Source organism: Citrus sinensis, chromosome 5 (genome assembly GCF_022201045.2).
Source record: "Citrus sinensis cultivar Valencia sweet orange chromosome 5, DVS_A1.0, whole genome shotgun sequence".
Classification (NCBI taxonomy): Eukaryota; Viridiplantae; Streptophyta; class Magnoliopsida; order Sapindales; family Rutaceae; genus Citrus; species Citrus sinensis.
In genome coordinates, this window is record NC_068560.1 from 13422419 (window position 1) to 13445651 (window position 23233).

The 23233-nt window shown below is 33.6% G+C and overlaps 1 protein-coding gene, 1 non-coding gene and 1 pseudogene across 2 annotated transcripts; 1 reads left to right on the plus strand and 2 right to left on the minus strand.

Annotated features, from left to right (window-relative positions):
* The window catches only part of LOC127902263 (uncharacterized), a 31444-nt pseudogene extending 16415 nt beyond the window's left edge, over nucleotides 1-15029 (minus strand).
* A 140-nt stretch (nucleotides 15030-15169) lies between these two features.
* Nucleotides 15170-15278, plus strand: LOC127902873 (small nucleolar RNA R71). The gene has a single exon (XR_008055509.1). It is a non-coding gene; the product is annotated as a small nucleolar RNA R71 (small nucleolar RNA).
* Nucleotides 15279-15705: 427 nt separating this feature from the next.
* On the minus strand, nucleotides 15706-17423 carry LOC102616469 (15-cis-phytoene desaturase, chloroplastic/chromoplastic). Its single transcript, XM_006493213.4, has one exon. It carries the CDS (start codon nucleotides 17212-17214, stop codon nucleotides 15775-15777), a length of 1440 nt encoding a protein of 479 aa, XP_006493276.2. The 5' UTR covers nucleotides 17215-17423; the 3' UTR covers nucleotides 15706-15774.
* Between the last annotated feature and the right edge of the window lie 5810 nt (nucleotides 17424-23233).

Below are 23233 nucleotides of genomic sequence, written 5' to 3' on the forward strand. Positions count from 1 at the left end.
TAGAGTGAAAGATTTTCTCATAGTTTGCTTGTCATGAAAGACTTTCATCCGCTGCTTATAAATCTTGGCATTTTCGTATACATCATTGCAAATTTCTTCAAGTTCTGCCAGTTGTAATCTTCTTTCTGAGCTAGCTTGCTGCATGTCAAAGTTTAATTTCTTGATGGCCCAATATGCACGATGCTCGAGTTCCACAGGTAGGTGACAAGCTTTTCCATACACCAACCTGTAGGGTGACATCCCAATCGGGGTCTTGAAAGCTGTTCTATATGCCCATAATGCATCATCAAGTCTTAATGACCAATCTTTTCTGTCTGGCCTCACCGTCTTTTCTAATATGTGCTTTATTTCTCGATTGGAGATCTCAACTTGGCCACTGGTTTGTGGATGAGATGGGGTCGCCACTTTGTGAGTGATTGAATATTTTGTCAAAAGAGGTTTGAATGCTTTGTTACAAAAGTGGGCACCACCATCACTGATTATCACTCGATTGAATTCAAAGCGTGAAACAATGTTGCTTTTAAAAAATCCTATCACCACCTTGTGATCATTCGTTCTACATGGAATTGCTTCTACCAATTTCAATATGTAGTCAACAGCAACTAATATGTATTGATGGCCAAAAGAAGGGGGAAAGGGTCTCATGAAGTCGATACCCCATACATAAAAAATCGCAACTACTAAAATTGGATTTAGTGGCATCATATTCCTTCGTGTAATGCTCCCTATTCGTTGACACCTATCACATAAAAAACAGAAAGTGTAAGCATCTCGAAATATAGTTGGCCAATAAAAACCATATTGTAAAACTTTAGTCGCTGTTTTCTTAGCGCTGAAATGGCTTCCACAAGCTTGTTTATGGCAGAATGAAAGGATATTTTGAATTTCACTTTCTGGGACACATCGTCTAATAATCTGATCTGCACAATACTTGAACAAATATGAGTCATTCCAAAAGAAATTCTTTATTTTCGTAAAAAAATTGGCTGTCTTGCTTGGTCCAATACTCTGGAAGTTGACCTGTAACAAGATAATTAACTATATCAGTATACCAAGGTACTACTTCCACACTCATTAATTGTTCATCTGAAAATAACTCATTCAATGTTAATGGCTCTGCAATTGTGTAAAAATAGAGACAAGAGAGATGGTCTGCCACAACATTTTCTATGCCTTTCTTATCTTTCTATTCCAAGTCGAATTCCTACAAAAGTAACACTCAACGAATTAGTCTAGCTTTTGCATCTCTCTTTGTGAGAAGATATTTAAGAGTAGCATGATCTGTGAACACAATTATTTTACAACCGAGAAGATAAGATTTAAATGTTTCCAATGCAAACACTACTGCTAGCATTTGATGCAGAGCAAGAAATTGAAGAAATCTTAATTAGATTTAAATTTATAATATTTAGGAATATTTTAATTAATTTGTATTCTACTTTAATTTGGTTTCCTATTTAGAGTTTTATTGTTTAGGCATTGCTTATTTGAGTAATATTCCTAATTTAGGTATAAGTCTTATTAAAATAGGTTTTCTAATCAAATTAGGATAAGTCTCTTAGTTAGTATAAATGAGTGTCTTTTGTATCTTTTGGAGCATATATGTTCGATTTCAATAATATTTTCAATTTTCAAATCTCTTTGTGAGTATTTGAGTTTAGTTAATTCTCGGTATTCTACGGAATCAACGAGTCTTAACCCCTAAATTCGCGGTATTCTTTTGAATCAACGTGAATTTAGTTGTTCTTTTGTTCTGGTATTCTCTAGAATCAACGGAATATTTTGAACATTAAACTTCCGCTGCATCAGCATCATTCAATGTCATACTAGCATAGTAAATAGCATGGGGAATTTGATCAACTCTTTGTCCTAATACTGTTCCTATTGCATAATCATATGCATCACATATGAACTCAAATGGTAAGCTCCAGTTTGGGGGCCACACGATAGGTGATGATGTCAACAATTGCTTTAATTTTTCAAAAGCCACAAGACATGAATTATTAAAGATAAAAGATACATCATTAGTAAGTAGATTACATAAGGGTCTAGAAACTTTGCTAAAATCTTTAATAAAACGTCTATAAAAACTAGCATGCCCAAAGAAAGATCTTACTTCTTTGACTGTTTTGGGCGGAGGAAGATTAGAAATGAGATCCACCTTGACTTTGTCAACCTCAATACCTTTGTTCGAAAAGATGTGACCAAGAACAATATATTGTTTTACTATAAAATGACACTTTTCTCAATTTAAGAATAAATTCTTCTCGATATATCTCTGCAGAACTAGTGTTAGATGATGTAAACATTGATTAAATGAATCACCAAATACAGAAAAGTCATCCATAAAGACTTCAAGAAATCGTTCAACCATATCAGAAAAAATACTCAACATGCATCGTTGAAATGTAGCAGGTGCATTACATAATCCAAATGGCATCCTCTTGTATGAAAAAGTGCCAAAAGGGTAAGTGAAAGTAGTCTTCTCCTGATCTTTTGGTGCTATGGGGATCTGATTGTATCCTGAGTAGCCATCTAGAAAGCAATAAAATTCATGGCCTGCTAATCTATCGAGCATTTGATCGATAAATGGTAAAGGAAAATGGTCTTTACGTGTGACAGAATTCAACTTTCTATAATCAATGCATACACGCCATCCTGTAGTCACTCTAGTGGGTATCAATTCATTATCAACATTTATAACTACTGTGACTCCTGACTTTTTAGGGACAACTTGCATAGGACTGACCCATGAACTATCAGAAATAGGGTAAATGATACATGCATCTAATAGCTTAAAGACTTCAGTTCTAACAACTTCTTTCATGTTAGGATTTAATCGATGTTGCATTTCTCTAATAGATTTAGCATTTTCATCAAGGTGAATGTAATGCATGCAGTCTACTGGGTTTATACATTTTATGTCCGCTATGATCCACCCTAATGCTCCTTTGTGCTCTTTTAAAACATCCAACAACTTACTTTTTTGTTCGTCATTGAGGGATGATGAGATGATTACCGGCAAAGTACTTTCTTCTCCTAAAAACGCATGTTCCAATGTGTTGGGTAATGGTTTGAGCTCGAGTTTCAGTGGTGATTCTAATGATGGGATGAGTTTCTTCTCTCATGGTGCTAGTTGTTCAACTCTTGACTTCCATTTATTAGTGTCCATGGATGGTGCTGAGTCAAGTAGAGCGTTGACCGCATTGACCGATCTGTCAATATCAAAATCCAAACCAAAGTGAGTTAAACATGTTTGTAAAGGGTCATCACTAAGGTTTGAAAGAAAAGTATTATCAACTATTGTTTCTATGAAATCCACATCAACAATTTCATCATCTGCATTATGAGGTTGCTTGGCAATGTTGAAGATGTTCAGCTCCATAGTCATGTTGCCGAAGAACAACTGTATATTTCCAGTCCTGCAGTTGCCAAGAAAGGTCGGCCTAGAATAATGGGGATGTGCTTCCTTGAATCCTGTATTGGTTGAGTGTCAATTACAATGAAATCAACAGAAAAATAAAACTTGTCTACTTGGATAAGCACATCCTCCATAATACCACGAGGTATTTTCATTGACCGATCTGTAAGCTGTAACACACATAATTAAATGACAAGAAACTTAAATACATAAAAGTAAGGATGTTAGTAAAACTTAGAGTGTAAAATGACAATTTTCTCCTTTATAAATATACATTTTCTAACACTCAACACCTAACACTTGGCTTCCTCTGACAAAAGCAGCTTCTGAGACCAATTTTGATAACTTTCGATTACCTCCTCTATACACCAAGTGTAATTTTCTCTCTACTATACTTCAACCAAGATCTATGGCTGCCTCAATGAACTCTTTATGTTTTCTATAGTTAAATCCAGAAAGCACACAAATGTTCTTGAATTGTTTGTTTGGAGTAGCTGTCATTGGGACACTTCTCAAAAATAATTTGTGAGTGCTTAACAAAACAAATCATATTTAAGAATCTTGGTGACAATGGGTCACAGTTGTGTATGAGACAGCATGTCCGTGTCAATTAACGCGTAAAGCACATGGCTTGAGAGTTAAAAAGTAAATAGTAAAAAGGAAAAAAATGATAAAATAAAATAATTAAAAATAATAATGAAAATGATAAAACAACAGTGAAATAAAACAACAGTGAAGTAAAAGGATATTTAGAGGTAGTTGCAATTGTGGCTCACATCTTCCTTTGGTTTTACGTCCAGAAACAGCTTGAACACCCTTTATGGGTTGAGGATAGGCTTCCCATCCAGTTTTCTTATAAACTGACAAATATGGTCGTTTATAGTCAGATTCCCGAGACTATATCGTGCATGCTTTTTCTGGAATAATGGCCGTAACTAGAGAATTGCTCCTTATATATATCCACTGGGATGCGTTTCAAGAGACAAAAGGATATCATCCAATAACTCCTTATTCAAGCCATCCCTAATGAAATTAATCTTATCTTCCCTGTTATCAGACATCATTCCTAAAGAACATGATTTTTTATCGCATCTCATTTTGGCACACTTATGACAAGCAACAGAAATTCTTCGAGTTCTTCATTTTCTTGAATAATTTCCTTTACCATAACCAAGTATTTATGCAATAAATTTAGTAGGCAAGTCACCTACCAATCGTACTTTGACCTCGATTAACTAGCGGATGTCAGCAGGTATGTTATTCCTCATGAGCAATCGCATGCGTTCGATCCGAGTTTTATAAATTGTAAGGAGGGCATTCTGAGGAAGTGAAGGGAATCGATTCTGAAACTTTGCTAAAATCTCGTTTCTGTCCATACCTTTACCTCAGAATATCAGTTATTATGGGAAACTGAAGTAACCAACTTGATTGTCACGGAGTACCATTATCTGCCACTTAACCGGGGTAACAAACTAAAGCACACAAACAAAGTAACAAACTAAAACACACAAAGAAAATTACAATCGTCCTCTTATTGAATTTACCTTAAGCTCCAACTGGATGTTGTAGACACCTCCCTTAATGTCTCTGAGTTGACTTTCTAAATCCCCAACATGGGATACTAACTCTGGTGGTTGTAGAGCCCAAATATGATGTGTTTTACAAAATCAAATCTGCCTTTTGAGATGAGATTTTACACGTTGAAGTCATCTAAGAATGTCCAGGAGGAGCTGTTTAGCTGAGGCACTCATGATTAACGATGATAAAAGAAAACTTAATGGTTAAACAAACACACTTATGCAAAAATAATTTCAATTATCAAAAGAATAATAAAAAGAAAAAAAAACAAATCAAATCACCGAAAATAAAGAAAAATCTCAATTCAAATCTGGTGGGTCACTCAAATTTATTTTGGTGTCCTCTCCATGTGGTTGGTACTCTAGATAAGACTTTAATATTTGACCATTAACTTTAAAAGTGACATCGTTCTTTGGGTCCTTAATTTCAATTGCTTCATGTGGAATAATAGTGTGAACAATAAAGAGGCCAGACCATCGAGAGCGTAACTTACCTGGGAATAGGTGCAAGTGAGAATTGATTAAAAGTAGTTTCTGACCTGAAGTGAAAGATTTTCTCATAATTTGCTTGTCATGAAAGACTTTCATTCCCTGCTTGTAAATCTTGACATTTTTGTATGCATCATTGCGAATTTCTTCAAGTTCTACCAGCTGTAATCTTCTTTCTGAGCTAGCGTGTTGCATGTCAAAGTTGAATTTCTTGATGGCCCAGTACGCATAATGCTCGAGTTCTACAGGTATGTGGCAAGTTTTTCCATACACTAGCCTGTAGGATGACATCCCATCGGGGTCTTGAAAGTCGTTCTATATGCCCATAATGCATCATCAAGTCTTAATGACCAATTTTTTCTGTCTGGCCTCACCGTCGTTTCTAATATGTGCTTTATTTCTCGATTGGAGATCTCAACTTGGCCACTGGTTTGCGGATGATATGAGGTCGCTACTTTGTGAGTGATGGAATACTTTATCAAAAGTGCTTTGAATGTTTTGTTACAAAAGTTGACACCACTATCACTGATTATTGCTCGAGGAAATCCAAAGTGTGAAACAATGTTGCTTTTCAAAAATTCTATCACTACTTTGTGATCATTGGTTCTACATGAAATTACTTCTACCCATCTCGATACATAGTCAACAGCAACCAATTTATATTGATGGCCGAAAGAAGGGGAAAATGGTCCCATAAAGTCGATACCTCATACATAAAAAATCTCAACCACTAAAATTGGATTTAGTTGCATCATATTCCTTTATGTAATGTTCCTCATTCGTTGACACCTATCACATGAAGAACAGAAAGTGTAAGCATCTCGAAATATAGTTGACCAATAGAAACCACATTGTAAAACTTTAGCAGCTGTTTTCTTAGCGCTGAAATGACTTCTACAAGCTTGTTCATGACAGAATGAAAGAATATTCTGAATTCCACTTTCTAGGACACATTGTCTAACAATTTGATCTGTACAATACTTGAACAGATAAGGGTTGTCCCACAAGAAATTCTTTATTTCTGTAAAAAAATTGGCTTTGTCTTGCTTGGTCCAATGCTTTGGAAGTTGACCTGTAACAAGATAATTAACGATATCAGCATACCAAGGTAATACTTCCACACTCATTAATTTTTCATTTGGAAATTACTCATTTAATGTTAATGGTAATTGTGTCAAAATTGAGACGATAGAGATGGTCAGCCACAACATTTTCTGTGTCTTTCTTATCTTTGAATTCTAAGTCAAATTCCTGCAAAAGTAACACCCAACGAATTAGCCTAGTTTTTGCATATTTCTTTGTGAAAAGATATTTAAGAGCAGTATGATCGGTGAATACAATTATTTTACAACCAATGAGATAAGATCGAAAATTTTCTAATGCAAACACTAATGCTAGCATTTCTTTTTCAGTGGTTGAATAGTTTAACTGTGCATAATTCAATGTCATACTAGCATAGTAAATAACATGGGGAATTCGATCAACTCTTTGTCCTAATACTACTCCTACTGCATAATCAAATGCATCACACATGGGCTCAAATGGTAAGTTCTAGTTTGGGGGCTGAATGATGGGTGATGTTGTCAACAACTGCTTTAATTTTTCAAATGCCACAAGACATGAATCATCAAAGACAAAAGGTACATCCTTAGCAAGTAAATTGCATGAGGGTCTAGAAACATTGCTAAAATCTTTAATGAAACGTCTATAAAAACCAGCATGGCCAAGGAAAGATCTTACTTCTCTGACTGTTTTAGGTGAAAGAAGATTGGAAATGAGATCTATCTTGGCTTTGTCAACCTCAATACCTTTGCTCAAAATGATGTGACCAAGAACAATATCTTGTTTTACCATAAAATGACACTTCTCCCAATTTAAAACCAAGTTTTTCTCGATACATCTCTGCCGAACTAATGTTAGATGATGTAAACATTGATCAAATAAGTCACCAAAAACTGAAAAATCATCCATAAAGACTTTAAGGAATCGTTTAACTATAATAGAAAAAATACTTAACCATGCTTCATTCAAATGTAGAAGGTGCATTACATAATCCAAATGGCATCTTCCTATAAGCAAAAGTGCCAAAAGGGCAAGTGAAAATAGTATTCTCTTGATCTTTTGGTACTGTGGGGATCTGATTGTATCATGAGTAGCCATCTAGAAAGTAATAAAATTCATGGCCTGCTAATCTATCAAGCATTTGATCGATAAATGGTAAAGGAAAATGGTCTTTACGTGTGACAGAATTTAACTTTCTATAATCAATGCATACACGCCATCCTGTAGTCACTCTAGTGGGTATCAATTCATTATCAACATTTATAACTACTGTGACTCCTGACTTTTTAGGAACAACTTGCATAGGACTAACCCATGAACTATCAGAAATAGGGTAAATGATACATGCATCTAATAGCTTAAAGACTTCAGTTCTAACAACTTCTTTCATGTTAGGATTTAATCGACGTTGTAATTCTCTCAGTCCAAGTTTCATGAATACTGAGTAAGGCAAAAGATATACACTAGCTCTTAAATCCAACAAAACATTCTTAATTGTGTTGTTCCCTATACTACTTGAGATAGTGGGGGAGCTTGGGTCTTTGCATTTTAGAGGAATTTTGTGTTGGAGTATAGAACTAACATTTTCTATTAAAAATGCCTTATTTTGAACATGAATGTTTCTCTTTTTAGTACAAAGGTCTTTAAGAAACTTGGAATAAGATGGCACTTGTTTTATAGCGTCAAGCAAATAGATGTTAACACTTACCTGTTTGAAGATTTCCAGAATCTCACCTGTAGATTTTTCCTTCTTTTCTTTAGCTAACTTCTGAGGAAAATGAGCTTTGAAAACGCATTCTCGTGGGTTGGTTTCTTTTTTTTCCTCCGATGATGATTACTCAACATTTACAAGTACAATTTGATTTATTTTTGTCACCGACATCTCCACTTTGATGTCGACTTCTTTCCCTTTGTGCAAGGTCATGACAGCTTTAACCTCTTCATGCTACTGTGGTGAACTGATACTTGCTTCATGCACTCCTTTAGGATTAGGCACTGGTTGACTTGGAAACTTGCCTTTCTCAACAATCATTGCCAAGGTTTGAACTGAAGAGGCAAGTTGTCCCACCATCTTCTCGAGGTTTGAAATGGATTGGGCTTGTGAGTTGAAGGTTGTTCTCATCTCATTTTGTATTTCATCAATGGTGCGATTCTGTTGCTTAATCATGGAGTGAGTAACATTCTTGAAATTCTGAAATGCATCCTCCCATAGTCTGGGTTGAGAGTAGTTCTGGTTCTGATTATGTAGTCTAAATAGTGACTGAGAGGCTTGAGGAACTTGAAGAATTAGTTGCATTAGTGGAGCTGGAGCTACTGGTCCATTCTGTTGGAATCCTTGAGACCATGAAAAATTGGGATGGTCTATCCTTCCAGGATTATATATGCTGGAGTATGGGTTGTAATTTGATGGCTTTCTCATTACACCTATAACATTGGCTTAATCTGAGTATAAGTCATGGTCATGTGGTTCTGTTGATTTAACAGTCGTTAACGATGCTATTTGTCGAGAAAGACCTTCAATTATCGCTTTGACTTCTTTAATTTTTGAACTTGACTCGCCAATGTGAACCTCATTCACTCCTTTAATTCCTTTAGTATTCCTGAGTGATCGACTCCGTTGTTGGAAATTATTTGTTTGTCGCTGGAAGAAATCCCAAATCTCTGATGCATTTTTTGACATTAGCTCTCCTCCACTTGTTGCCATTAGTCATTTTTGCACATGCAGCAATAATCCCTCCAAAAAGTATTGCCATTGGTATCATTTCTCGTAACCATGATGTGGACACTTTAAAAGTAGCCTATTGAATCGCCCCCATGTTTCGAAAAATTGCTCGTCTTCTCTTTGGGTACACTCTAAAATTTCCCTATGAATAACATTTGTTTTATGCACTGGGAAATATTTATTGAAAAATTTTGTTACAATTTGTTCTCATTATGTAATGCTATTAGTAGGCAATGTATTAAGCCATAAACGAGCTCTATAATCTGAGTTTAACATCATCGTCTGAAAAATTCTCATATTTAAAAGTTTGACAAACAGCATGAAAATCATTTAGATGATTATATGGGTCTTCATTTTCTAGGCCTTAGAATGTTGGGAGATAATTTAGCACACTAGGTTTTAACTCAAAACTCCTAGCAACTACATTTGGGTATCTTATGCAAGATGTGCTCTAGTTAGCTAAGGGACTGAAGTAGTCCTTAAATGGCCTCTCATGTGGTGCTTGTTGTTGTTGTTGTTGCAAATCCATTTCAATTTTATTTTTAACGTGTTTGTGTGTGCGCAGTATTTTTTCAAGTTAAAGGTCCACATGCTCAAAATTAGGTAATAATGACCTTCGACCATGCATGTAAAGAACACAAACAATGGGAACAAAATAAATAAAAATAAAGAAGGAGAAATTACGATAATAACATTATTACGTTGTTACAACCTTACTCTAACACACTAAAAAAAAGTGAAATAAATTAACTAAAAATAAATTAGTAAGATAAACAAAAAATTACAAAGAAAAAATAACTTGAAAATTAAATTACAGAATTTTAAAGAAGAGAAAAAGAAAAGAAATTCTTATCTCAAAATGTAGATTCATTTTTTTTAATAAGAAAAAAATTATAAGAAAATAATGAAAATAAATTATTTACAAAAATTAATTATACAAATTAAAATAACTTACCTCCCCGGCAACGGCGCCAAAAACTTGTTGTGCAAATTTTATTGAACTCGCAAGTGTCGATTCCACGAGGAGGTGGATTTTAATTGTGTGTAGAATTAATTTTCTAGGTGTGGGTGATTGGATTTGTGGTGGAAGTGATTTAAATCATCATAAAATTCAAATTAAAATGGTGGGAATAAATTGAAGTGAAAATCTGTTAAAATGACGTACTTAGGTATCTAGATCTGCATCAACATGCACCATGGGCTAAATATTCCTTATTAATGCCAATTAAATCAGGAGGAGGATTTCCACTCCTTATGAACCACACTCTAATCAATATGGTGCTAAGGGTTTATCGTGCCAAATTATAATAACCTTGTACTAGGGAGCCGATTAAACCAGTATGGTATCTAAAAAAGATTATTACTATTTGTCGACGAAAAGTCAAAATATCCACAATAATTAGAGGGGAAGAGAAAATAAATTTACCAAATAAAGCTCATGGCACATGTTGAGACTTCACCTTCAACCTATGCTTGAAAGAAAATTAGCTACTCATAATTGAACTAGGGGTAAAATGTGAATTTATTAAATTATGTAGAAAATACAAGATTAAGAAGGAATTATAGAAAATGGAACTCAAAAATGAATTCAGGGATGCCAAATTAGGCGGAAGAACCCCCTTTTTATAGATACACTGAGTAAATCATGGCCATCGGACTAAAAACATTTTAGATGCTCAAGATTGCGCCACGTCATCAGTCAACAGTACGCGGTTTGAACAGTCAGGTGGCTTGAATAAGGCGCCATTTGGTTGTAAATAATCTCGTTTATATGCATGTACCGTACACAAGATTTTTGGTCCACTGACATGCTGCCACGTCACCAATCAACAGTAAATAAGAATTTTAGTCCAATAGAATCGTAACACCTCATCAGTCAATGCCACATCATCGGTCAATGCCACGTTATCGTTCCGTATATGTGAACAGTGTTGTTAACAGTAACATGGACAGTACCGTACATGTGAACAGTGTCATTTTTTCTTTTATGCTCCTCTTAAGGGTTTCAACTGTCCTGAGTTCAAAAGTGATGTTTGTTTTGCTGTCTGATCTCTCGTTCATTGTGAAATAACCATGATGCCCCTAAAATACATAAAATAATTAATTAAAATAGAAAAGTGTGAATGTTAGTGAAACTTGAAGTGTAAAATGATGATTTTCTCATTTATAAATATACATTTTCTAACACTCAACAGTAGGCCAATAAAATCCATATTACAAAATTTTAGCCATAGTTTTTCTTGAAGAAAAGTGTCCACCACATGCTTTAGATGAAAAAAATTAATGACACTACTTACCTCATTATCAGGAATACATCGTTAAAAAATCTGAGCAGGGTAATATTTGAATAAGTAAAGATCATCCCAATAAAATTTCTTTACTTCAATCAAAAATTTCTTCTTCTCCTGAGTATTCCATTGCGAATGCATTTTACCTGTAATAAGGAAATTAACAATGTTAGCATACCATGGTATTGAAGTAACAGATAATAAAAATTCATCGGGAAAGGAATCATTGATGGGTGTTATATCAGTGCAGATTTCATATGTGAGTCTTCATAAATGATCAACAACGACATTTTCGACACCCCTTTTATCTTTGACGGTGAGGTCAAATTCTTGAAGTAACAAAATCCAACGAATTAGTCTAGGTTTGGCATCCTGTTTAGTCATCAAATATCTCACAACAGCGTGATCAGTAAAAAAAAACAGTTTTAGAACCAAGAAAATGTGAGCGAAATTTGTTTAATGTAAACACCATATGAAGTAATTTTTTTTTCAGTTGTCGAATAATTCATTTGAGTACCATCCAAAATCTTACTTGCATAATAAATTACAAATTGCTTAGCATCCTTTCTTTGTCCTAAAACAGCACCAACAACAAAGTCACTTGCATCATACATTAATTCAAAAGGCAAAGACCAATTAGGAGATTGCATAATAGGTGCAGATGTCAAAAGGCAAATTATTTTCTCAAAAGATTTTTGGCAATCATCAGTCCATTCAAAAAGTGGATCTTTTAATAAGAGATTACAAAGTGGTTTAGATATAACACTAAAGTTTTTTATAAACCTCCTATAAAATCATGCATGTCTTAAAAATGATCGCACATCTCTAACTATTTTTTGTTGTGGCAATTTAGATATGATTTCAAATTTTGCTTTACCCAAAACAATTCCATAAGTAACCAAGTAATGGCATTTTTTTCCAATTTAAAACGAGTTCTTTTTCAACACATCTTTTTAAAAATTTTTCCAAATTATCAAGGCAATCATCAAAAGAATTCCCAAATACAGTCAAATCATCCATAAAGACCTCTAAACAATGTTCAATCATATCAGTGAAAATACTTAGCATGCATATTTGAAATGTTGCAGGAGCATTACAAAGTTCAAATGACATTCTTTTAAATGCAAATGTTCCAAAGGGACATGTAAATGTGGTTTTTTCTTGGTCTTTAAGTGCTATAGGAATTTGGTAATAACTTGAATATCCATCTAAAAAGCAGTAGTAGGAATGTCCAACTACTCTTTCTAAGATTTGGTCAAGAAATGGTAATAAAAAATGATCTTTTCTAGTGGCTTCATTTAATTTCATATAATCAATGCACATGCGCTAGTTCGATGTAATTCGTGTTGGAATTAATTCACCTTTTTCATTTTTAACAATAGTGATTCCAGATTTTTTAGGCACTACTTGTGTAGGATTTACTCACTTACTATTAGAGATAGAGTAGATAATTCTCACATCAAGTAACTTAAAAACTTCTATTTTTACTACTTCATTCATGTGTGGGTTTAATCTTCTTTGAGGTTGTTGACATATTTTAGCATTTTCTTCCAAATTGATTCTATGTGTGCAAATTAAAGGATTAATACCTTTAATGTCATTTAAAGTCTATCCAATTGCGTTTTTATACTTTTTAAGAACAAACAGTAACTTACCTTTTTGGTCGCTTGATAAGGTCGAAGAAACCACAACAAGATAAGTTTGTTCTTTTCCAAGATGAGCATACTTCATTCCCTCTGACAAAGGTTTCAATTCCAATTTAGGTGCTTCTTGTTGTTCAGTTTCTCAATGATTCCAAGCTCCTCAATTTTTGGTTTCCCATCATCACTTTGTAAAGTCTGACAAGAATCAAATAACAAATTTATATTAGAAGTATCATATTCAAGTTGTTTATTTGATTTAATTGAATTAACCAAACAAATATCACTAAGTTCAGAAAAACTCCCTTTTTGAATATTCTCCTCTATACAAGATTCAAACAATTCCTTTTGTTCATCAATTTCATCTTCATTCTCATTTCTCTCATTAGGTTGTCTACACATGTTGAAAAGATTCAATTCCAGAGTCATATTTCCAAATGACAAATTCATTAAACCATTCCTACATTTAATCAAAGCATTAGCAGTTGTTAGAAATGGTCAACCTAAAATTACAGGAATTGGTTTATAATTATTCACAACATGTTCAGTTTCTAAAACAATAAAATCCACAGGGTATATGAATTTATCAACTTGTACTAAAACATCTTCAACTATTCTTTTTGGTACTTTAACTGGTCTATCAGCAAGCAAAAGTGTAGTTGAAGTTGATTTTAACTCACCAAGATTAAGTTAAAGATAAACTGAATATGGAAGCAAATTAAAACTAGCACGAAAGTCTAACAAAGCATGCTCAATTTTGTGATCTCCAATAATACAAGAAATAGCAAGACAACCAAGATCTTTATATTTTAACTTATTATTAGCAGACAAAATGGTACTTACCTATTCAGTCATAAAAGCACTCTTTTTTACCTTCAATTTACTCTTAACAGTGCATAAGTCTTTTAAAATTTGGCATATGAAGGTACATGCTTGATTACATCTAACAAATGAATGTTAACTTTCACTTGCTTAAAGATTTCATAAATTTTAGAAGAGTGGTTTAATTTCCTTGGTTTATTCAATGCATGCAGAAATGGTGGTTCAGATGGAACAATGGTTATTTCTTCACTAGGTGTAAGTTTATCTAGTTCTTCCTTACCCTTTGAATTTTCATTTTCACAAGGTTTAGGAATAGGCCGATCAATAACCTTACCACTACGAAGAGTTATAACTGACTTAACTTGGTCCATGGGTGCATTTTGAATTTTAGGATTTGGTTATGGTTGAGTTCAAAATTTTCTTTTTTCTTGAATTGTGAGGGCAGAAGCAATTTTAGAAAGAGTTTCTTTCATATCATAAAAGGTTTGTGCATTTTGATTGTTAATAGCATCTTGCTTCCTAATGAATGAATGTATTGTATCTTCTAAATTTTTCCATGGTGGTGGAACATATGGTGTATAAGGCTGAGTATTTTGAAAATTTTGTGGAGGTGGTACTTGTGAAGATTGTGCATTATTATTATTCCTCCAACTAAAATTTGGATGATTTCTCCAACCAGGATTATAAGTCTGTGAATATGGGTTTAGCTTGTTAAAAGAGTTTATGGCATGAGCTTAATCATGCAAATATTCTTTGAGTGCAGGCAGAGTGGGACAATCTTGAGTGAAATGATCATTAGAACTACAACATCACATGCAATTTCCTGAACAAATTTTACATGATCACTTTTTTTTTTATTTTCCAAAGCTTCAACCTTCCTAACTAGGGATGTAAATTTTGCTTGTAAATCATGATCTTCCCTAAGGTTGTATATTCCTCCACCAGATGGAGATGGTTGTCGTTTATTAGTCAATTCAAAAGTTCCAACAGTATCTCAATGTTGTGCATTTTTAGCTAATTGGTTAAAGTAATCTAGTGCATCTTCAGGATTTTTATCTCTAAATTCACCATTACACATCATTTCTACAACTTGTCTAATTTGTGGTGTTAAGTTCTCGTAGAAATAAGTGATCAATCGCCAAGTTTCAAAACCATGGTGTGGACATATGTTAAGCAATTCTTTAAATCTATCCCAACATTAGTACAATGTTTCTCCATTTTTTTGAGTGAAAAAAGTGATTTGCCTTTTAAAAGAATTGATTCAAATTTTGTTTGATTTACCACTTGAGTCAGGATTCAAGACTCAAATTGTCCTAATTCATAGTTAAGGACAAGATTTGGGACATTTATCTAAATTGGGATCCCATGGGCACCTAAATTTGGGTTTTTCGAAATGTATGACAAGCCAGTTTAATGAATCATATAAATCTGACATGTCGGTCATATATTTATGACTAGTCATTTTTATAAATAATATATATGATATGTTAGTTATAGGTATATGACATATCGGATATGATAACGTCAGCAGCATATGATAAAAAACTGGTATCATTCGAGACAATTTAAAATTTTTTGTCCTAATTGACTATTTAGGACGGATTGAAAACATATGGATCAAAATCAATAAATTCTGACCCGTCCCGTTGCTGACCCTAGCGACCACCGAGAGATGATACCACAATAAAGTTAAACAACAATCAATAATTTCGGTTCCAAACATTGAAAAAGAAGCACAAAACATTGAAAACTTTTAAACACCTGAATTTAAGAAGGCTCTATCTCTCAATAAAGCATCTACGGCTTTCCTTCCCGAAACCAAAGCACCATCAAAAGTAGCTGAAGTCATATAATCACCACACAAATACACAGCCAAACTGAACTCGCTTTTGGGATTTTTTATCAAATCAGTTGGTGGGCTTTGATTCGGTTGAGCAAACCGAACCCGATAGGTCCTCAAGTGTCTCCATGAACCAACCGTTGACTTACCAAACCAATCAGACAACTCTCGGATCACCTCAGCCGTTAGATTGTCATCCATAACATCCGCAAACAAACCGATCAACGATACAGATATCAACGCCTTGTCCGGTGGGCCATACGATGGAGCAACATTTGTGGCGAAAAACATGTTATTAACAATACCCTTGCCCGAACCGTTGAGAAAAAGAACTGGTTCCTGAACTGGGATCTCATCCTTGTCGGCTGAAAAGTATAAACAAACTGTACTCCGAGCTGGTTTTCTTTGAAATTTAACTGGTTGTCTCAAAAGCTTATCCGCTTCCGGTTCTTCAACAGCCAATATTACTCCTATTTCGCTTTTCAATGTTTCGCCGTTGGCTAATCTCACGTTGGGCATATTTTGTTCATCAAAATCGATAGAGAGAACTCTTGTATTTAGTAAGATGGATTCAAAAGGAAGTTTAGACGCAATCTGATTGGGAATTTGGCAAATTCCGTTGGCGGGAATTGTGTTGTCACCAAGAGCAAGACATTTGAAAATGAAATCAAACAATCTTGAACTAGTTTCGAGCTCCTTGTCAAAAAAGATGCCACCAAAAAAGGGTCTAAAAAATGAGTCAATGATTGAATCTGAAAATCCAATATTCCGCAATAGTTCTATAATGGGGACTTCACTGGAAGTCAAGATTTGCTCATCCGTTTTAATCAGAACCCTAATTCTGGTTAGACCGATAAGCAGCTTATCAAGAACTGAGCCAATGGGGTTTGCTAGGGATTTTATGGAGTCCCAGAAGTGGCGAAAAGGGTCGGCCACAGTGTGGAACTGGCCGTTGTAATAGACTTTGGCACCAGAATAGAATTTTTGAAGATTTAAAGCATTGTAGTCGAGTAGCTTCTGGGCTTCTGGGTAGGCTGTAATAAATATTTGGAAACCACGATCCAAGAGAAAGCCGTCGACAGAGTCAGTACGGACGCGGCCGCCAACAGCGTCGGAAGCTTCTAAAAGGACAAATGGTCGGCCTTGAGAATGGAGTCTGGTTGCGGCGGCAAGGCCAGCAAGGCCAGCTCCAATCACAATGACTCTATCTTTTCGTTCTAGTTTGCTGTTGAGAGAGAGTTGCTTGGAAGAACTTGAGGACGACGCTTGTATATTGAATGTGAAGCGGTGGGGTTTTGAGTTTATCGTGAATGAAGGGAAGAGCAGAGAAGAAGATGAAAGAGAGAGGGGCATTGGCTCCGTTGGGAATTTGGATTCAAGATGAGGTTTTGGCCTTTGGACTCAAAGACCTCACGCTGCCTATATCCTATCCATTGGGTCCGGCTAATTTACTGATTCTGTCAGTAACAGTCCACTAGCTGAACCGTTGGATTTAGAGACAGAAATCTAATGCTAGTAATAAATTATCAGAGCAAAAGTGCAACCGGATGGAAAGGTTTCATAAAAGGAAATAACTTACTTTTCTCTTCCTCTCTATTATTACTCCACGCTTTTTTTTTTTTTTTTTTTTTAAATCTCATTACTTCATTTTGCAGTTCCTTATGACAACCCAGATTATGCATATTAAAAGTTAAACCAAACATCTCCATGGGCACCCTAAAACGACCTTTTCATCGTGGGCAATTTTTTTCCTTTGGCCATCGAAATGATGCAATTTTACAACCGAAATTGTATTTGCAAAATTCATGCAAGAAACTATCAATGTTGAAATTAAAATTCCATGTATCAAATTCTCAATGTACCAAAAAATTATTTTAAACTTTTTGTTATTAGGAAATATGTATCTTTTTTTAATAAAGATTTCCTATGATATTTTTCTTTTTAGGAAAATTTCTATTTAAATAATAAGTAATTTTTCCTCTGAGACTCAACTTATTCAAGAAAGAGTACAACTTACATAAGAAAATGAATATTTTTTCTATAAGAAATAATCACTATATATAAGTAGGTTAGGTTCACTTTTGGTATAACATAACAATTAATTTCTCTGCAAAATATATAGTTTCTAATGTGAGAGAAATAGTATGTCTATTAAGAGATTGTGTTATATTGGAGTTTTTTGGTACGAGAAAAATACTACACTAATTGTAATAACTTTTTACATAGTGAATCTTTCTCTCGTCGTCTTTAGCGACCATATTTTTGTTAAGTATAGGAATTTTTTACGTAAATTCTCGTGTTGTGTAATTGATTTTATTCTTTATTTATTTTCTATTTATCATTTATTTGATATTTTCACTTACTTGATCTTGGATGGAATTAAAATTCCCTAACACTTGTATTGTTAATAACAACAATATTATTATGTGAGATATCTTAAAAAATATAAGTGTTTTACACATACATATGAGAACACTTTTAATTAATAAATTTTTATTTCAATAGTGAAAAATTAATTATAACTCGTGTATTTTTTTTTTCTTATAGCAATGGTATTATCTAATGTGAGGCACATTAAGGTAAGTGGCTATCTTTGGAAGATAAAATAAGGGGCAAACTAGACTAAGGCCCCGTTTGGGATTGCTTTTGGGAGGGTTAAAAGTGATTTTAAAAATCTAAAAGCTAATTTTGGTGTTTGGTAAAAAAAAATTAAAATCACTTTTGCCAGAATCAGCTCCTCCTACAGTTAATTTTGAAAAGCAGGGAAGAAGTAGCTTTTAGATTCTGATTTTGAGAATCAATTTTATCATTTAATATAATTCCATAAATATCCTTACAATTATTACTTAAACCCAAAATTATCCTTATTTAAATTGAAAACAAAATCAATATTTTAATAATTTTTTATTATAATTAACACACACCTTTCGTTTACCCTATTTCTTCATATTTTGTGTTCTATCAAAACTTCTCTACTACAAAAAACCAACATCCAGTACGTGTTCCATCACCATATTCAATAACAGTATATTGAATAACACGAGACGACACTGGCATATGCCCTGCCGCCGCTGCTGTTTTGTCAATTAGTTGATTATTATTTGTCTTACAGTACGAACTGAACATCCAGTACGTGTTCCATCATCCTTTTCATGCCTATTCAATGTTTTTATTATAATATTCATTGTTTGTCTTATTTAAATTTTTTATTATAAATGATTCTATGGCTATGCAATTTTTATTATTATAATCTTTGTTATTTGTCTTACTTGCGTTTGTTTACATATAATTTTCGGTGGCTGGTTAGTTTTTAAAGTTTGTTGCATAATGAAAAAGACGAAAATGCTATCTTTCACGTGGTGTAGTTGTTTAATTTGTTTCGAATGCTTCCTCTGTTTTGTTTTTTCATTTAAAATCATTTACAAGCGGATGTTGCTAAAAATATTTTGATGTATTAATATCGCATTATTAGTTTCGTCCTGGAATTGATTCATGGAGGCTTTTTTTGGGTTGAATTTGTTTGAAAATTTTACAGGAACATGTTCACGTGAGCTCCCTTCAGAGTTCGCATTATTACTTGTTCAGAGAAAGGGAAGGAGAAGGGTCTTCGCTTGATCACATTTCAGGTACCATCAACTTTTGATTATCTTTTTGTATATGCAATTACTTCAACTTTGCTTCACTTGCAATATATGCCAGTAGTGATGCTATGCTCCATGAAAGTTCTTTTGCATTCCCTTGCCTTGCTTTTGTAATTTCACTTCTCATAATAAGGAAAAAGAATTTCATGCATATGCAATTGCAATGTTTTTGTTTTTAAAAGATTTAATGGATATGCAAGTAAAAGAGGATTCTAGTTTATTGCCCAACTTTATTATTTGTTTATGCCGCCAGTTGATGTTCATCAAGCTTTACTGCCAGTGGCGTAGTATGAAGCCAATAGCGTAGTATGAATGTCTGTGATTTTCAATTTTTCCGTCTTTTATTTTTTTTTGTTCATTATAATTTTTAAAGCAGTGCTTGTATTAAAATATATTTACAATGATGTAGATGGACAGAGACAAGAAAATTGTCAATCAAGTTGAAACTAATAATGTACCACGAGGTAAGGCTATGTGGGACAATGAGACTGTTTCAATCTTTTGTAATTTATGTATCGTAGAGGTAGAGGAAGGACGTCGACCTGGGACTCATTTTACTAAAATAGGATGGGAAAATTTGGTCAAAAACTTTTGTAAGGCAACGGGAAGGGTGTATAGTAAATTACAATTAAAAAATAAATGGGATGCACTAAAAAACGACTGGAAATTATGGAAGGATCTTATTGGAAAGGAAACTGGTCTTGGATGGAATATACAAAAGAAAACAATCGATGCATCTCCAGAATGGTGGCAGAGTAAATTGAAGGTATGGTACATTAGTTGATAGCTTTTAATATAATTTGGTTAATATTTTTGCAATTCATCTAAATATGATTTATTACATGCAGGCAAATCCTAAAGTAGAAAAATTCCGCAAAGAGGGCATTGATAAAGAATTAGAAGGGAAGTTAGATAGGATGTTCATGAACATCACAGCTACTGGCAATAAAGCTTGGACACCTTCTTCTGGGGTAATTCCACTTGATGATTATGAGGATTCCAATAATGATACAATATTTCCAGTTGAAGAAAATAGTGATTCTGACAAGGATATGCAAGTTCAATATACTTACCAATGTGCTAAAGAGAAAAAAGATGAAAAAGTAGTTGGACTACATAGCACACAGGCCAAAAAAATTAAGAAAGGAAAAAAAGTTGATCACGCAGGGAGGAAGGTTGGAGGTGCTACAAAAATATCACAACAAATTGAACGTCTTGTTGAAGCAGTTGAGAATAGAAGTTCTACATTAATAAACTTACAAAAAGAAATGAATGGTTGCAGTATTGCCGAAGCAATGAAGATAGTTGAATCTATTCCTGGGGTTGAGATTGGAGGCAACATATGGCTGTTTGCTACTCAACTTCTTATTCGTAAAGAGAAAAGGGAGATGCTTGCAACCATGAAAGAACCTCAAATTATGCTTAACTGGCTTTATTATGAGCAATCACAATATTTGCAATCTTAAGTTTTTCGTTGTTATTACTCTTCTATTCTAGTATTAATAAGGGATTATCCTTTTTTTTGTTTTTTTATATAATATTTTAAGGTACAATTGGCTATTTGAATATATGACAATTAGTTGTTATTTTGAATGTTTGTCATATATTTTTTTATTTTTTATTATTACTTTTTTTGTTCATGCTAGATAATATGGGTTTAAATTATTGATTACAGGTTTTGTTTATAATATGGACATGCTAGATGACGAGCAGGAGTTTGATAGCATCATATCCACTTTTACGATTGCCGTTGATTATTATTATAGGACGTATATTCATAAACAACCTTGCATGAATTCTTCAGAAACAGGTAATGTCTGGTTGATGCGAGTATTAAAAGGGAATGAAACTCGGTGTCAGAGGATGTTTAGAATGGAGAAAGATGTATTTTTTAGATCGTGTAATGAATTGGAAATAAATTACGGGCTAAAAGGCTCAAGAAGAGTGAGCACTACTGAGGTATTAGGAATGTTCTTGCATACTATAGGACATGGTGTGGGTAATAGATTGGCACAAGAACGATTCCAACACTCTGGAGAGACGGTGAGTAGATATTTTGGTGAAGCACTGGATGCTATCTGTCGCTTATCTATAGATTTAATAAAGCCATTTGATCCTGAGTTTAAAGATATTCCTGAAGAAATCTTGAGAGATTCTAGATATATGCCACACTTTAAGGTAAATGATTATCAATTAAACTTTTACACTTTATAAAGTTGTAATTATTTTTTACATATATAATTTTATATTGTTGTTTTAGGATTGTATCGGTGCTATAGATGGCACACATGTTCATGTCTCCATACCTCCTGAGGATCAAATACCATACATTGGTCGGAAAGGCATACCAACTCAGAACATAATGGCTGCATGCAACTTTGATATGCAGTTTATATTTGCAATTGCAGGTTGGGAAGGAAGCGCTCATGATACAAGGATATTTTTATCAACTCTACGTAATCCTACTTTAAATTTTCCTAAACCACCTAGAGGTTTGTCATTTTTACATAATTTTTCTTTTTCTTTTTTATCAATTTTTTTCCAATAACTTTCTTAAGTTTAATTTTATATAATATTATTAAAATTATATTTTAAATGTTTAGGAAAATATTATTTAGTGGATGCGGGATACCCACAAATAAAAGGTTTTTTGGGGCCATATAAAGGTGAAAGATATCACCTTCCAGATTTTCGTAGAGGCAGCCAACCAACAGGTTATCAAGAGGTATTCAATCATTCACACTCTTCACTTAGAAGTGTAATAGAACGCACTTTTGGTGTATGGAAAAAACGATGGAAGATTTTGAGGGACATGCCTAGCTATCCATTCAATAAACAAGTAAAGATAATTATTGCAACCATGGCATTACATAACTATATAAGAAGACATGCACGACATGACAAACATTTTGAGAATGAAGAAAATGAACACAATGATTACACCGATGAAGAGACAAGGAGAGAGGTCAATGATGGACAAGAAGGACAAGAAGAAGAATATATCAACAATGGACCTGAAGCACGGGAAATGGAAGTTCTAAGAAATAATATTGCTGCAAGTTTAATGCGAATATGATATTGCATGACAATCTATTATTTGTTTTCGTTTTGAGTGTTTGTAGCTCATTACATTTTTTTATGTTTATTCTTGGAATATCTAGTTATACTTTACTTGATGTTATTTAATGAAAATTGTAGTTGATTTTTTAAATATCAATTGTTTTAAGATTTAAAAAAATCACTATAGCATAAATTTTATTTTTAGTTAAAATTATTATAATACACAATTATTTCAAAAAAATTGTTTGATTCAACGAGATATTATACGTGTACATTTTTATAGGTATAAGTAAATTTCATCTTACATTATGTACATTTTAGTCATTTATTTTTTTACAGCAGTTTAACAATAAGATTTACCAAACACCCATAACTGCTTTCAAAATTCACAGTACTTTTGAAAATAAAATTTACCAAACACTAAACTGATTCTCTTCACAGCTGATTATTTCTACAGCACAGCTAACAGCAATTATTTTAAAAGCTACAGCATTACCAAACTGGCCCTAAATTGTGTGATTATTACTCTAATACTTCCACGTTCGGATTGTTAATTGCTTATCCCTACTTGTCCAATAATAAGAATTTATTCCAAATTCCTACGATCGGAGGCTGACCTAAGCTTGTAAAATTTCGTTTATACTCCTTTTTGTTTTTATATAATAATAGAT

Bases quoted from the DNA above. Each gene is read 5' to 3' on its own strand.
- LOC102616469 (XM_006493213.4), bottom strand. From the start codon at position 17,214: ATGCCCCTCTCTCTTTCATCTTCTTCTCTGCTCTTCCCTTCATTCACG.